General features: G+C 42.0%; 1 protein-coding gene across 1 annotated transcript in view; it reads right to left on the bottom strand.

Annotated features, from left to right (window-relative positions):
* The window catches only part of SUMF1 (sulfatase modifying factor 1), a 97,177-nt gene extending 80,890 nt beyond the window's left edge, over positions 1 to 16,287 (bottom strand). Inside the window, exons 1-3 of the mRNA XM_005896167.2 lie at positions 15,995 to 16,287; positions 3,738 to 3,911; positions 219 to 293 (exon numbers count right to left, since the gene is read on the bottom strand). Of these exons, the coding sequence (XP_005896229.1) occupies positions 219 to 293; positions 3,738 to 3,911; positions 15,995 to 16,264 (519 nt within the window). The 5' untranslated portion in view covers positions 16,265 to 16,287. The remainder of the gene's footprint in view (positions 1 to 218; positions 294 to 3,737; positions 3,912 to 15,994) is intronic.
* Positions 16,288 to 16,593: the final 306 nt, after the last annotated feature.

Genomic DNA, 16,593 nt, shown 5'->3' with positions numbered 1-16,593 from the left:
TAAAGCCCAGGTACAAGACAGCAGCTCAAGTCAGACTCCACACGTTAGACACTATCTCAGGTCTGTGGGATATCCATAGGCCTGTCCTAGGGGAAAACCTATAGCAGGAAAATGGTGAGCTACCTGGGGGGAGGGGAAGGACTTGTAGTTTGGATTTTTCACCCAAGCTGTTTCTAATGAGCAGTAGAGAAATATGAGCCTGTTAAAACATTACTTACTGCCTGCTGGATGTCAGACTTCACCTGCTCACTCAACATGCCTTCAAAAACGAAGGAGTCACCAAACTTCTCAGCCTGAAGGAAAGAAGGGAAATAAAAATGCAGAAAAGTTTGCAGTAACACATTTCACAAGTGCCATTTTCTGTGTACGCTGCTCGAGTGGTTCTTCTTGTCCAAATGAACTTAATTTTGTCATATGACCTCCCAAAGGATTCAGAAATGACATTAAAGCATCTGGCTTCCTATTAAAACAGGTTAGTGTCACTTACAGAGCCCATTTTCATTTTAGGCTCATGTAGCTGATAAGGATGCAGACTGGAAGAGGTTAGCTTTTGAGCCTGTGATTGTCTCTGTTGATGGAAACACATCTCCCCAAGTATTACAAATGACTTTGGAAAATAACAGGATTCTTTACATATCAGATCACATATCAACCTTTTCCTTTGTTCTACTCCAGGAATTTAGCTAAAAGAAGCAAATGGCACTGTTTGCTGATATTCTGACACATTCTAGCTCCACTAAGGTGTCTGCTGTGCTGATAAATCTCAAGTGGCCAACCTGAACACCAGGTGGAAATATGTATTTTAATCATTTTTATTTAACGTTACTGTCTCAAGTCTGTATCTACTTGGTTTTCTTTGCTGCATGTGGCCCCAGTGAGCAAATGTGCAAAGTAGCCTCTTGGTTTCCATGGTTCTACTCTTCCGGTTTTCTTCCTCCTTTTGGATTCTTCCTCCTCATCTCCTGAAATACGTGGGCTCTCCTTCTAGCCCCTAAAACACTGTTGCTCCCTGATATTCTACCCTGCCTCTCTGCTCGTCTTACTCTATTCCAGCGGCTCTTGGGCTCTGTGCAGTTGAGATCAGCTGGCAAACTTGTTGCCACTACACATCACAGCTCCCCAAGCCCAGAGCTTCTGATTCTGGAGGTCTGGAGTGAGGCAAAGGAATCTGCACATAAGAACAGCTAAGCTGGTGACTCTAACATAGGTGGTCTAAGAGATCCCACTTGAGAGACACAGACCTGCTGCTGGACAAACTCTGGCAATCTCATCATTTTAACCACTGCCAGCACTTCAAATGATGCTCAGATCTCTACCTGCATACATATCCTCTCCTCGCTAGATGAGCGTAACTTCCTGCTACATCCCTGGATTTCAGGCCTTATGAACACCTCAAATTCTTTTTCCTGATTCAAGCTCATCAACTTTTATGCATCCCAGCTCTTCTTCTTGTATTCCCTTGTGGCATCACCATGTCTAAAAACCCAGACCAGTCCCTCATTCAACAACATTGATCAAAGACCTAGCAGATGCCCGCCTTTGGGCTACATGACACAGATACAAGGTCAATATTACATAGGCATGCACTCTGACCTTAGAGCACTTAAATATGGAGCACTTAGAACAAAAGTCAAGTTGAAAAAAGAATGGAAGAAAATAAGTACAACTTTATGTGACATTGTAAAGTGGAGAGTACTGAGAAAAGTCTCCTTTTGAGAGAGCGGGCAGAGGAAGCCTCCCTGAGAAGGATATTTAAGATGAGATGACTCGAGAATGAGAAGGAGCCGGCCATTGCAAAAGGGGGACAGGCAGGAAATTTCAAGCAGGGGAGAGTATGGGCTGTGCCCCAAAGATGGTAAAGAGTGTCCAGTTCACAAAGAACAGAAACAAGAACAGCAGGATCAGAATGCGATGAGCAATGGAAGTGGGATGTAAAATGAAGCTGGAGAAATGGAAAAAACAAAAAAAAAACAACTGTAAAGTGGCATAAAAATATGAAGTATTTTATCCAAAGCCAGGGCTTTAACCCTTTTAGTTCCCTAGGCCCTTTTGGCAGTCGGGTGAAGTGTATAAAACAAAATCAACACAATTACAAAGAAAGCGAGTTATATCAAAATATTCGTAAAACAAATGTGTGCTATAGTAACACATACAGGTGTGTGTCTATATGTATATGTCTGCCTTTTTTTATTTTTTAATATATTAAATAAGATCTAGTGGCAGGTCTCATAATTATCATTTCTAAGGTGGGGATGGAGAAGGCAATCGCACCCCACTCCAGTACTCTTGCCTGGAAAATCCCATGGATGGAGGAGCCTGGTATGCTGCAGTCCGTGGGGTGGCTAAGAGTCAGACACGACTGAGTGACTTGACTTTCACTTTTCACTTTCATACATTGGAGAAGGAAATGGCAACCCACTCCAGTGTTCTTGCCTGGAGAATCCCAGGGACAGGGGAGCCTGGTGGGCTGCCATCTATGGGGTCACACAGAGTCAGACACGACTGTAGCGACTTAGCAGCAGCAGCAGCAAGGTGGGGATGAATACAAGTAATTTTAAGGTTAAGATCTCTGAGATAAGACTAATGTGACACAAAGTGTCTGTGATTTCTGCTGAGGACAAAGACACAGGCATTGCTGCCATTTCTGTACGACATTGTCTACTGCCTAATTAAAGGACATGCTCAATTTCAGTTAGAGGGTAACAGAAATCCAGATGTAGTATTCCATCATCCATGTTCCTATACATCCTAAATTCTACTCATTCTGTCTAATCTCGATGGAGAACCCTAGTCCATGGGAAACTTCCTGCCTTAGAAGCCATCTTCTAACTTCAGCAGACTATTAAGGAACTTGATCTAAGAGTATTCTCATGAAACAAAAAGTACAGAAACTTCTCACTAGGAATGGGATCAAAGCAGCAACCATTCTGTATATTTTAGGAAATGCCAAAGAAATGCAAAACCAAATTTGGAAGTTGTTCTGCTTTCAGCATTCACTCTGAATTTTTTTTTTTTAATAAAAAAGATGTTCTACCCTGAAACAAAAACAAAAACAAGGCAGGGACTCCACAAACTGAAAGCAAGGGAAGAATCTTTTGGTAAGAAAAATGGGAAACATATATATATGACAAGGATATTTGAGCCACTCAGAAGCTTCCGTCATCTTGAAAGCCTCCCTCTTCCTAGTGCCACTGAGTACAAACAGCTGCTTTCAGAACACTGCTCTGTGATTCAGCAGCCACAGCAGACACTGGAATTGCCGAAGGAAACCTCCTGTGTCTTCAGGCACTGGAATAAAACCACAAAAATGAAAAGCTGCACTTCTTCATCTATCACTTATGAATTATGCCATGCTTCCGAAACAGACGAACTATAATTTTTTGAGAGGGAAGAGTGGCCTTACTTTACATGCTGTTATCTCAAAAAGCCTGAGCGGACAGTGGCACCCTTTGGCATATTACAGCACTGACACACCAGAGCATCAAGGTTAAAAAGACAGGTGCTGGGGTCACACTGGCAAGGCCTGAACCACAGCATCACAACTAACCAGCTACGGGACTCAGGGCAAGATGCTTTGATAATCCCCCGTTTACCACCTGAAAAGTAACCTGCCTCGCTGGGTTTCTATGAAAACAACAATTAGATGAAACATATATAAAGTGCTTGGCACAGCACTGGGAACACAGTGAAAAGTGGTCAACTGATGAAATCGTTCCTCCCCATCCCAATCCCGTTACCTCTGTCAAATAGCCAGTTGAGTTCACAAACTTCTCAAATTCAGCGTTACTGACTTCATAGGCATCCATGTAAAAGGCATCAATAGCAACTCTCCTCGCAGGTGCTTCCCCATCCTGCTTTATCTGAGGATCATCTGTGCCCATTGTAAACACACCGGCAGGGATGGGGACCATCTGCAGCGAAAGGGGAAACACAGGAAGTCAGGCCACTGCAGTCAGAGTAAACCCGGGCCAAGTGTAAAGTGCCAGCACGAGGTGAGCACCGGACAGGGAGCGAACCCCCGCCGCAAAAGCCACTGAGAGATGAGTAAGGTGACTCCACACTCCAGCGAACGGCTAGTCACAAAAGGAAGTGAAGAGTCTTTAGGACAGTAATATATCTAGAAAAAACTCTTCATAATATATATCTGCACACACACACACACACACACACACACACACAAATAAATAAATGAAAAATAAAAAGGGCTTCCCTGGTGGTCCAGTGGCTAACACTCTGTGCTCCCAATGCAGGGAGGGGCAGGGTTCAATACCTGGTCAGGGAACTAGATCCCACATACTGCAACTAGGAAGTGGCGCAGCCAAATAAATAAATAATTAAAAAAAAAAACACAAAAAATCACACACCTGCACACACCATGGAAGCAGGTTTAGAGCAAGAGTCACCAAGCTCCTAATGACTGGAGGTCAGAGGCAGGGAGCATATTCCACTTGTTTATACATCTGAAGGAAATGGCACCCCACTCCAGTACTATGGCCTGGAAAATCCCAAGGACAGAGGAGCCTGGAAGGCTACAATCCATGGGGTTGCAAAGAGTCAGACACGACTGAGCGACTTCACTTCGCTTTACTTTATACATCTGTGCGTTTTCCTCCTTTACTATGTTCTTATTCCTTTTAAACTATTTTAAAAAGCAAATATAAAAATGCCACATGTAATATCTTTTAAAACCAACTCAGTCAATTGAGGTTGCCAATGATAATGGAAAAGACCTAAATCACTCAAATGGAAAATCTAAAACATTTACTAAAGGACTATGCCTTGTCCTTTTTTAACACCTTCGCAAAACTCTAACTGCAGTTACTTTGTTTCTATCTATTAGACAGCGTATTAAAAAGCAGAGACATCACTTTGCTGACAAAGATCCATATAGTCAAAGCTACAGTTTTTCCAGCAGTCATGTATGGATATGAGAGTTGAACTGTAAAGAAGGCTGAGAACCAAAGAAATGATGCTTTTGAACTAGGGTGCTGGAGAATACTCTTGAGAGTCCCTTGGACTGCAAGGAGATCCAACCAGTCCATCCTAAAGGAGATCAGTCCTGAATATTCATTTGAAGAACTGATGCTGAAGCTGAAGCTCTAATACTTTGGCCACCTGATGTGAAGAGTTGATTCACTGGAAAAGACCCTGATGCTGGGAAAGACTGAAGGCAGGAGGAGAAGGGGGGAACAGAGGATGAGATGGTTGGATGGCATCACTGACTCAATGGACATGAGTTTGAGCAAGCTCCAGGAGATAGTGAAGGACAGAGAAGCCTGGTGTGCTGTAGTCCATGGGGTCGCAAAGAGTCAGACATGACTTAGTGACTGAACAACAACTGTTTTCTATAAATTCTAAACCCCACGAGGGCAGCAAGAGAGGCTACCTTGTTCACATGTTGTCCTAGCACTAAACATAAGATCTGAGGATCACACCTAAAATTTTCAGTTAATAAACACAGGTCCAAGGTCAGCATCATTGGAGAAATGCAAACAAAATCTACAGTGAGATTCCACTTCACACCCACCAGCACAGCCGTAACCAGAAACACAGATAAGAACAAGTGTCAACAAGGATGAAGGAAACTTGCAACCCTTTACGTTGCTGGTAGAAATCTAAAGTAACACTGCTGCTTTAGAAAACAATGTCAGTTCTTCAAAAAGCTACATAAAAGAGTTAACACATGATCATGCAATTCTACTTCTAGGATTATACCCAAGATAAATGAATACATATATCCATGAAAAAACCTGTATAGTAATATTCATAGCAGCATTATTCATAATACCCCAAAAGTGGAAACAACCCAAATATTCATTTGTCCACTGATGAACGAATAACATGTCACACATCCACAAAATAGAAATCAGCCATAAAAAGAAACGAAGTACCACACAGGTGAACCTTGAGAACATGATGCTAAATGAAAGAATCCACTCACAAAAGGCTGTATATTGTATGATTCCATTTATACAAAATGCCCAGAGCTGAAGCCAAAGAGACAGAAGTAGATTCGTGATTGCCAGAGCCTGCAGGGAGGTGGGCAGAGGGAATAAGTGCTAATGAGTATGGGGTTTCTTTTCAGAGTGATGAAATGTCCTAGAATTAGTGATGATGCTTGTGGAAACCTTGTGTCTATACTAAAAACAAACACTAAATTGTAAACTTTCCAAGGGTGAATTTTATGACATGTCATTTGTATCTCAATTTCTAAACAGCAACACAATCATACCATCTATCAGAAATATACTCTGCAGACACAGTGTCTTACATGCTAATCATTTGAGTGAAAAAACAATTCACTCACTTCTCAGCAGATTAGGATCTGTCAGATCTCTGATCTAGAAAACAAAAGTTTGACTTGAGGAAAGGAAAAAAAAGAAACTAAAGAGTAACAGCTAGTAGGAACAAAAACAGAAAACGTGGCTTAGCAATAAGAGCAGAAAAGTTCGAAAAACAAGATCAGAAGTAACAGAAAGTAATGATCAGTAATCATGGTTTCCTACGCTCTATTTCCACTCTCTTTACTGGTGGCTGCTTTCAATTTTGTGCATGTATTTCCCAATGAAAATGGAGCTGCTTTCATCTATGACATAAGTAATAAATGTTTTAATGTCCAATGTATTATTATTAAGAAGTCATCCCGACCTCGCCCATCTGCTAATCCCAACAGTATAGCAATCACCCAGTTTTACTGGGTCACCTAAATATATATCCCTCTCATCTCTCCCCTTTTCTGTTCTTCAATAAATGCAGTAGCCTCACAATTGGCCCCTTTGCCTCCAGCTTCATACTTTCACATTTCTACTAGCTCCTCTCTAAGCCACCAACCCTCCACTCAAATCATTCATACAACAAATATCCAAGCCCCTACTGAACCTTCCAAAATATGTCTTCTATATCCAACACAATTTATTGAAGCTCTGCTTGGAACAGAAAAAGGTGGGAAACAACCGAAATATTCTTCAGTATTGGAATGATTAACTAAGCTGTGGGCCACTCATAAAATGGAAAATTAAGCAGCCACAAGAAAAGAAAAAGAAGGAAAACTGAGGGAGAAAAGAAGACAGTTTTAATATATAGATATGGAGAGATCACCTTCACTTTTCACCTTCATGCATTGGAGAAGGAAATGGCAACCCACTCCAGTGTTCTTGCCTGGAGACTCCCAGGGACAGGGGAGCCTGGTGGGCTGCCGTCTATAGGGTCGCACAGAGTCGGACACGACTGAAGCGACTTAGCAGTAGCAGCAGCACCAGGATAAAGGGATAAGGAATGGAGAGGACAATGACCAATTCATGCCCAATTCATGTTGATGTATGGCAAAAAACTATCACAATATTGTAAAGTAATTATCCTCCAATTAAAATAAATAAATTAAACTTAAAAAAAAAAAAAAAGAAAGCATGGTATGTTATCATTTGTGTGAAAAGGAGGTGAGGGGGAAAATATAGATTCACATCTTCTTTTTGTATTTGCTTACATTTGCAGAATACCGCTCTGGGAAGATATTCAAGAAACACATGCAGTGGTTGTCAGAAGGTAAGGTTATTACATAAGTGGAAAAATTTTCACCATACACCCTTCTACACAATTATTTTTTAATTTTAAAACCATGTAATGTACTCTCTATTCAAAAAAACAGTATAGTGTCAATTTGATTATGCCATTTTCCTACTTAAATTCTTTAGGGTTCTTCCATCACCTTTCAGAGTAAAATATCGAAGCATCAGAGCCCATCTCTCTCACCCTGGACTCTATCTGTACTTCTCTCTGTTAATGACATCCATGTTCAAGGATCATCTCCTACAGAAAGCCTTTCCTGCCTGCATTTCCCTCTGCTGGCTCTGCATACACCTCTCATTAGGGGTCCTTTGTTAAACACCATTCTATCCCAACACCTGCCCTTGATCCCAGGCTCCTTGGGGACCAGAAATAAAGTTTTCATTTCTATATCCCCAGCTCCTAGTATGGTGCATAATTCAAGGAAGGAAGGAAGGATGGAAGGGAGGAAGGAAGATGGGGAGGAAGAAACTTCAACAAGTACAATGAAAAATGTATCATCTGAATTATTCCTAATTATAAAAATTCTCAGGGAGGGAGGTGGGAGAGGGGTTCAGGATGGGGAACACGTGTATGCCCATGGTGGATTCATGTTGATGTGGCAGAACCAATACAATATTGTAAAGTAATTAGCCTCCAATTAAAATAAATAAATTTAAATTAAAAAAAAATTCTCCTTCTTCTATAACACCATCCCAGACATGGGTAGTGTGTCTGCATCACAGTGAAACCTGCTGAACAGACTCTGCTCAGAGACTGAACTAGGTTCCCACATTATTCTCATCATTTGTCAAGCGTCTGGGACACAAGATCCCTTAGTCCTAAGGTGAGAAATCAGAATGTTAAGCAGCTCTGCAAAGAAGTAGAAAAATAGAAGCCTGCAGATGAAAGCTTAAAATGATTATTAAAATGATCTAATAGAAGGTTTCATGTCTCATAAAGGACTTAAAGGAAAAACAAGCTTCCAGCAGCAGACAAGGAGGTCCTTTTCTAAGAACAGTTGTTCATACCTTCCTACAAACACAAGGGCCACAGGAAGCTGTGGGCTTCATTGTATCGAATGAAGTTTTACAATTATCTCAGTTTCTCATCCCACTCTCCCTCCAGGTGAGTACCAACAATGCCAACACAATCACGACTTCCACTGTGGACTCCTGGCCTGGTTGGGTTTTTTTCCCTCTGTTTTTCATTGACTGTCAGAGATAACCCACACTGAAGAAGCCAAGTTTTCATTCTGGAGGCGACAGACAAAAATAGCCCACAAAACTCTGACTGGATCATAATTCCCAAATTATACTAATGAAGTGAAATCTCAGTCCTGCAAATGTAAAGTGCTGTTCCATTGAAACCTGGAGCATCAGGTCTCACAGTCGTAAGCCAAATACAAGCAAGCAAGCAATCGCTCAGTTGTATCCCACTCTTTACAATCCCATGGACTGTAGTCTACCAGGCTTCTCTGTCCATGGCATTTTCCAGGCAAGAGTACTGGAGTGGGTTGCTATTTCCTTCTCCAGGGGATCTTCCTGACCCAGGGATCGAACCCAGGTCTCCTCAGTTACAGGCAGACACTTTACCCTCTGAGCTACCAGGGAAGCCAAATACAAAGAACCACTTTAACCACATCTTCAAGAAAGGTCCAGGTTCAAACAGTCCATTCCTCCTTGGCAGTCAGCTCAAACCCCGCTGCCGCCACAGTTCCTGCTACTGCCAAGCCAAAAGCACACGTGAAGTCAAAGTGACCCTCTTACCACTAGGACTTCATTCGGGCTACACACTCTGCCCAGGTACAGTGAACATCTATTATTTCTGCTCACCTGGCACCCATTCCTTCCTGTTCTTCTAAGAGCAAGTGACATCTTTTAAAAACCACTTCTTCAGCTGAGAGTATGACGCTGGGTGTTGGGGGGGAGCTGAATAACTGCTCCACCTCCCGTGACTCAGGTCTGATGATTTTCATCACCACATTCTTTTGACCACAGGGATACAATTAGAGACAGACACACGACCCAACCACAGTTAATCTCAGAACTTCTGCTGGTGCTATAAGGGGAAAAAACCTCTTTCTTCCAGTTTTTTTATCAGTAGAAAGGATGCTAAAGCTGAAACTCCAATACTTTGGCCACCAGATGCGAAGAACTGACTCATTTGAAAAGACTCTGATGGTAGGAAAGATTGAAGGCAGGAGGAGAAGGGGACAACAGAGGATGAGATGGTTGGATGGCATCACTGACTCAATGGATATGAGTTTGAGTAAACTCTGGGAGTTGGTGATGGACAGGGAGGCCTGGCGTGCTGCAGTCCATGGGGTCGCAAAGAGTTGGAACTAAGAAGGGATACTACCCGAACGTGAAGCCTACACAGAAGAAAGAAGAGCTGCCAAGAGAGAGCCAGAAGGAGAGACCTGGAGATGCTGCCTGAGGTCCTGGATCCAGCTGTGTCTGGGGCCACAGCTGCACTTGAACTTCCCAGTCATGAGAGCCCCTCCCCTAGTTTTTTATCATTCTTGAGAGTCCCCTGGACAGCAAGGAGATCAAACCAGTCAAGTCTAATGGAAATCAACCCTGAATATTCATTGGAAGGACTGATGCTAAGGATGAAGCTCCCAATATTTTGGTCACCTGAAGCAAAGAGCAGACTCACTGGAAAAGACACTGATGCTGGGAAAGACTGAGGGCGGAAGAGAGTGGCAGAGGATGAGACGGTTGGATGGCATCACCAATTCAATGGACATGAGTTCGAGCAAACTCCGGGAGATAGTGAAGGACAGGGAAGCCTGGCATCCTGCAGTTCATGGGGTCAAAGAGTTGGACACGACTTAGCAACTGAACAACAATAACAAGAAGCTAGTTTTAAGAATCTTTTCTTTCATTTGCCTCTGTGGGTTGTTTGTTTTTTTAACAGAGAAAGTGAGCTATGTTTAAATATTATAACAGTTACCTCGTATGCTGCTGGCATACTCATATGCACAGCTTATAAAGTAAAAAACCTAAACTTTTAAAGTCAGCTCTGAAATAGATGCATTTTCATCAGTACATTCACTAGGTCTGGTCTTCTGAAACGAGGTAAGTCAAAGAATTGAGATTATTTGTTAAAGAACAAACTCAACATGTCAGCAGCAAATTTCAGTTAAAGTAACCTGGAAACCAATGTTCCCATAACTGCAGTACAAAGTTTGGGCTTTTGTTTTATACACAAAAACAAAATTAACTTATATGCAGCTCTTTTGTGTAGCACTCTCCTTTTCCCGTCTTTCCTCTCCTCAAACCTAAGCAAAAAGCTAAAAACTCTGGAGGAAGCTGAGTGTACAAGAGAACCAAGCTCCTTGGTTCTGCCCACAAAGTGCTGCCTTAACTATCTATGTAGGACTTATCTACCTCCATCATCCTCTCACTCTACTGCCACTAATCGCAGATGAAATGACACTAAAGTCCCTTTAAGCCCTGTGAGTTTATGATTCTATTCGGCCTCAGTTGTTACATCTGTAAACTGGGGGATAATATCTCACAGGACCCTTGGGAGGATGAGAGACAGCAAAAAGACTATTTGCCAAAGGTTTCTTTAAAAAGTATCTGATACCCTTTATTCCCTTGGCAGTTTGTCAGTATTGTAGCCAGTAACAACAAAAAGGTAAGATCATTCCAGAAATTGTTATACCATCCTTAAATGTGTAAAGCACTCAGAGGACACAGAGATTAAAGCAGGACTAAAAAATTGCTTCCCGTGCAGAATGAGACATCAAACAATTACACAAATAACACTACTTTAAAGAAAATATACACGTTTCCCTCAAACAATGACAAAATACTTGAGAACACAGAGAAAAACACTACTTCTTCCTGGAAGAAAGGGGTCATAGAGGAGAGGGCATTCAATCCCACCTTGACACCCGGGTCAGCATTACCCTATCAAACCATTCTCAGACAGGAAATCAACTGACTTCACCTATACAAACAGAGATGGCACATACAATTTTATCACCTCATTATCCTCAATGCCACATCAACTATTGTAAATGATACATGGAAATTAAAATATTTTGATACCTTTTAATAAAATAATCAGCAGTGTAGAACACTGTTAGAAAAGCTTTCTCAAAGAGCATTGTATATTTTGTTAACTGGAGGGAACTTAAGTAAAATTTGAAAGTGTCTCTATTGTTTCCCAGACAATTCTTGCTGCCTTAACTTTCTAGTGAAACTAAATTCCTTGAGAGTAAAGCCTAGTGCTATTTACCTCTTTGCATACCTCATCTTGCCAAGTGCTCATTAAATTAAAATTAAAAAAACAAACTCACACCTAAAAGGTGTTACATGAAATAGGGTGAAAATGTCACCCCCAGAAACCTTAAATTACTTACATTTCCTAGAATACACCAATGCATTTGTACAATGATTTGTCTGTACCCATGCCATTCTCCTTGCAAGGTCCTTCAAGCTGCCCCGCCATCCCCAACTGCTGAAAACGTTTCCTCCAAAGCCTAGCTTAACGCATCTTTTTCTTTGAGCACCTCCTGACTTGTCCAGGAAGAAAGAATCCTTTCTTCCTCTCCAACTGCTTTGTACATACTCCTCCTAGAGCGCGGTCACAATAGAAAAATGATGCTTGCATGTACTCATGAATCTGTGTATGTGAGAGAGAGAGACAGAGAATAACGAGAGACCTACCAACAAGTAAATGCCTTGAGGTAAGGCATAAATCTTTCTTTTCTTTATGCCCATTACACAGGACACAGTCTTACATGTGTGTCAAATAAAAATTTGTTGAATTAAACTAAATAAAGCAAAAACAGATTCAATACGACCTCAATCAAAATCCCAGCAGGTTATTTGATCAATAACAATAATACGATACTCAAGTTTGTAGGTAGAGGCAAAAGATCTAGAGAACCAACACAATATTGATGAGCAAAACAAAGATGGAGGAAAGATATTATGCAACTTCAAGACGTACTATAAAACTACAGTAACCAAGACAAGCACTGGTTAAAGAACATACAACTAGGTGAATGGAACTGCAGAGAGAGACCAGAAATAGACCTCCATAAACACAATCAAATGATCTTTGACAAAGGAGCAAAAGCCATACAGCAGAGCTACAGCAGTCTTTTCAACAAATGTTGGTACAACTGGACATCCACATGGAAACAAACAAAAAATCTAGACACAGACCACTCTTCAAAACACAATGTCAAGGAATTGTGAAGACAAGCAACAGACTGGCAGAAAATATTTGCTGATGACACATCTGACAAAAGACTGTTATCCAAAAAAAAAAGACTGTTATCCAAAGTAAGCAACCTTTAAAACTCAACTATAAGAAAACAATCTGATAAAAAAGGCCAAGACCTTAACAGACACCTCATCAAAGAAGATATACAGGTGGCAAAGATGCTCAGCATGTCAACCAAAAAACGCAAATTAAAACAAGATACCATTGTAACACATCTTAGAATGGCTAAAACTGGACACACTGACAACACCAAATGCTGACAAGGGTGTGTAGCAACAGGAACTCTCATACACTGCTGGTAAGAATGCACAATGGGACACACACTTCAGAAGACAGTTTGGCAGTTTCTTACAAAACTAAACATACTCTTGCTATATGACCCAATAATCACATTCCTTGGAATTTACCCAAGGAGCTGTAAATTTTATATACACACAAGAAACCTTCACCCAGATGTTTATAGCAGCTTTATTCATAATTGTCAAAACTCAGAAGGAAGCAAAATGCCCCTCAGTAAGTGAATGGATAAAGTGTGGTACATCCAGACAATGCATCATTATTCAGCACTAAAAATAAATGAGCTATCAAGCTATGAAAAGGCATGGAGGAAACTTAAATGCATATTCCTAAGTGAAAGAACTCCATCTGAAAAGGCTATATATAGCATGATTCCAAATATATTACAGAAAAAGCAAAACTTAAGGATACAGTAAAAAGATAGTGGTTGCCAGTGGGGAGGAGGAAGAGGGATGAATAGGCAGAGCACAGAGGATGTTAAGGGCAATAAAATATTCTGCATGATACTATAGTGATGAATATATGTCACTGTACATTTGTCTAAACCTATAAAACGTTCAACACCAAGAGCAAACCCTAAAGTATATTACAGTTGATTGCTGAACAACACAGGTATGAACTGCGAGGGTACAATCATACGTATTTTTTTTCCAAAAGATACATACTTCAGTACTGTCATACATGATGTGCAGTTTGTGGAATCCTGGAATGCAGAACTGCAGATATGGAGGGCCAACTATAAAGTTATACAAGGATATCTGATTGCACAAGGAGCCAGTGTCCCTAACCTATATATTTTTAAAGGGTCAAGTGTAATGACTTTGGGTGATTATGATATATCAATGTAGGTTTATCAGTTGTAATAAACGTATCACTGTAGTGGAGGATGTTGATAATGGGAAAGGCTATGCATGTGTTGAGGCAGGGAATACACAGGCAATCTCTTTACCTTCCTCTCAATTTTGTTCTGAACCTAAAACTGCTCAAAAAGAAAAATCCTTTTTCTAAAAGAAGAAAGAAAATTAAGAGGAAAAAGTGTTATCACTAGGACCACGTATCTCTCCCATAATACTGGACTTCCAAAATTCAGAATAAATCGGTGTCAGAATGAGACTAAAGTCATTTGCACATAAACTAAAACATTGGAAACCAAGGAAAACAGAGAGACAAAGAATAGCCTCCTAAGAAGTCCTTCGTCTTGATAAGAAGTCCATTTCATGTTCAAGAATTAAGTTTAGGGGTCCTTCAAGGCTTGTGAGCTGTGTTCTCAACAATTGTTAATTTACTAATAACCTGAGATGCAGCCAAACATTATAGAAACTGAATAGAAGTAAAAATGAACATAAAATAAATGCATGAAAACAAAATATAATTAATTTAATTAATGTTTAAAGTGAATGCAAGATATGGCCAAAGATGACCCATTCAATACTCAATCTGCACATGAAACCACTCTAAAGGGCTCAAAAAAAAGCGTATCTTAAAAATGTAATTCAAAAGATACCTACATCCAATTCTGGGATCAATCAGACATTGGACCTTTTAAAATGAGGAATGTTCAGTACTGTCCAGAAGGTCCTTGGTAAAGTTTGACACAGACCAGTGTACATGCAAATAAGACAACAACCCTGTCACAGAGCAGAGCAACAGATGGCTTTCTCACAGGAGAGACAGACTATCAATTACCATTCAAGTTAGAGGAATATGGCCAACACACACTGTAATTGTAACCAAAGCTCCTTACCACACAAAAGATAAATGCTAATAATTCAGGGCATCCTTTGAGGAACAACAAAAATTTAAATGCCAATAATTACAATACAGGATGGAAAAACAAAAAGAAGTCCAGCTACCAACCTCCTAACACTCTATACAGAGTCACGAGATTATGGTCCTGACCCCCATCACTCTTACAACCTACTTGGGGCAAGACACCAGCAGACAAGTATCTTTGGTAATCATTATATCAGAGTAAACAGACACTACTGTGTCAGCATATGGAAATACTGACGGGACAGAAAGGAAAGCGATTCGGAAAGGTCTGCAGGAGACTTCCCGGGCGGCTCAGTGGTAGAGTCTGCCTGCCAGTGAAGGAGACCCGGGTCCTATCCCTGAGTTAGGAAGATCCCCTGGAGAAGGAACTGGAAACCCACTCTAGTATTCTTGCCTGGGAAATCCCACAGAGAAGTCTGGCAAGCTACAGTCCACTGGGTTACAAGAGTTGGACACGACTTAGCAACTCAACAACAACAACTACTACTACTGTTTTACTTAGTTCTCCACATGTGCTAAAGTGCTAAGGACAGCAGAATAAATAGGACAAGTCCTCAAGAGGCAGAATCTACAGTAAGAGACTACCAGTAAGTATACAACAATGTTACAGATACTGACACCCAGTGTCCTGATTGCTTCACAATTAATGAGAGGAACCTAGGACTCCTCTGTCCATGGAATTTTCCAGGCAAGAATACTGGAATGGGTTGCCATGGCCTACTACACTGGATCTTCCCAACCCAGGGATCAAACCCGTCTCCTGCATTGGCTGATGGATTCTTTACCTTGGCACCACCTAGAAGTCTAAACCTACATCTGTCTAACTTAAAATTCGGAGAACCTCATCAAGAAGACGGGGTTGAAAGAAGAGGAAGTAGGAAATAAAAGACAAGAAAAGGCGAGACAACTGTCCTCAAACCAAACTACCTAATGCTCAGAATTAGGCAGAGCCCCAAGACCCAGCTGTTTTGGAGGGCGGAGGAACTTCTCATCAAACTAGATCAGCCAGTGCGCGACTTGGCGATGTGATTACAATCTTTACTTGCCCTTCTCCAACCACTTGGTTTATCCATCCCAACCCTGTCGAGGAACCTGGCGAGCCCCACCCATCATTAGGGAATAGAAAGAGCACCTTGGTGGGTGGGGATGGCCGCCCTCCGGGGACCGAGCCCGGGGCGTTCGCCTCCCGGGAGTATCGGTGCGCGGCTGCCGAGCTTCCCTGGGCCCCGGGCCGCTGGGGATTGCCACAACCGCAGGAGCCCACGAGGGACGGCGCGCCTGCCTCGGGCCCAGCCTCTTCGCCCCCCGCCGCCCAGCCTAGCAGCAAGAACAGCGACAACAAGAGGACGAGAGTGAGCTCGGCGCCGCATCCTCGAGCTGGCCCTAGCGCGGGCGCAGCCATGTTGTCCCGCGAGCCATGTGACCTTGTAGGTCACGTGTCCCCGCCCTCCTTAAAGGGGCCAAGCCCCAGGCTGACTTGAGAAGTGGCCTTGAGAGCTGTCCTCTCTCCACTTCTCTCCAGGTCAGGTCAGTTCAGTTTAGTTCAGTCGCTCAGTCGTGTCTGACTCTGCGACCCCATGAATCGCAGCACGCCAGGCCTCCTGTCCATCACCAACTCCCGGAGTTCACTCAGACTCACGTCCATCAAGTCGGTGATGCCATCCAGCCATCTCATCCTCTCTCCTCCCCTTCTCCTCCAGCCCCCAATCCCTCCCAGCATCAGAGTCTTTT

This window comes from Bos mutus, chromosome 22, assembly GCF_027580195.1.
Source record: "Bos mutus isolate GX-2022 chromosome 22, NWIPB_WYAK_1.1, whole genome shotgun sequence".
NCBI classification, from domain to species: domain Eukaryota; kingdom Metazoa; phylum Chordata; class Mammalia; order Artiodactyla; family Bovidae; genus Bos; species Bos mutus.
This window is presented reverse-complemented; position numbering and strand designations above follow the sequence as displayed.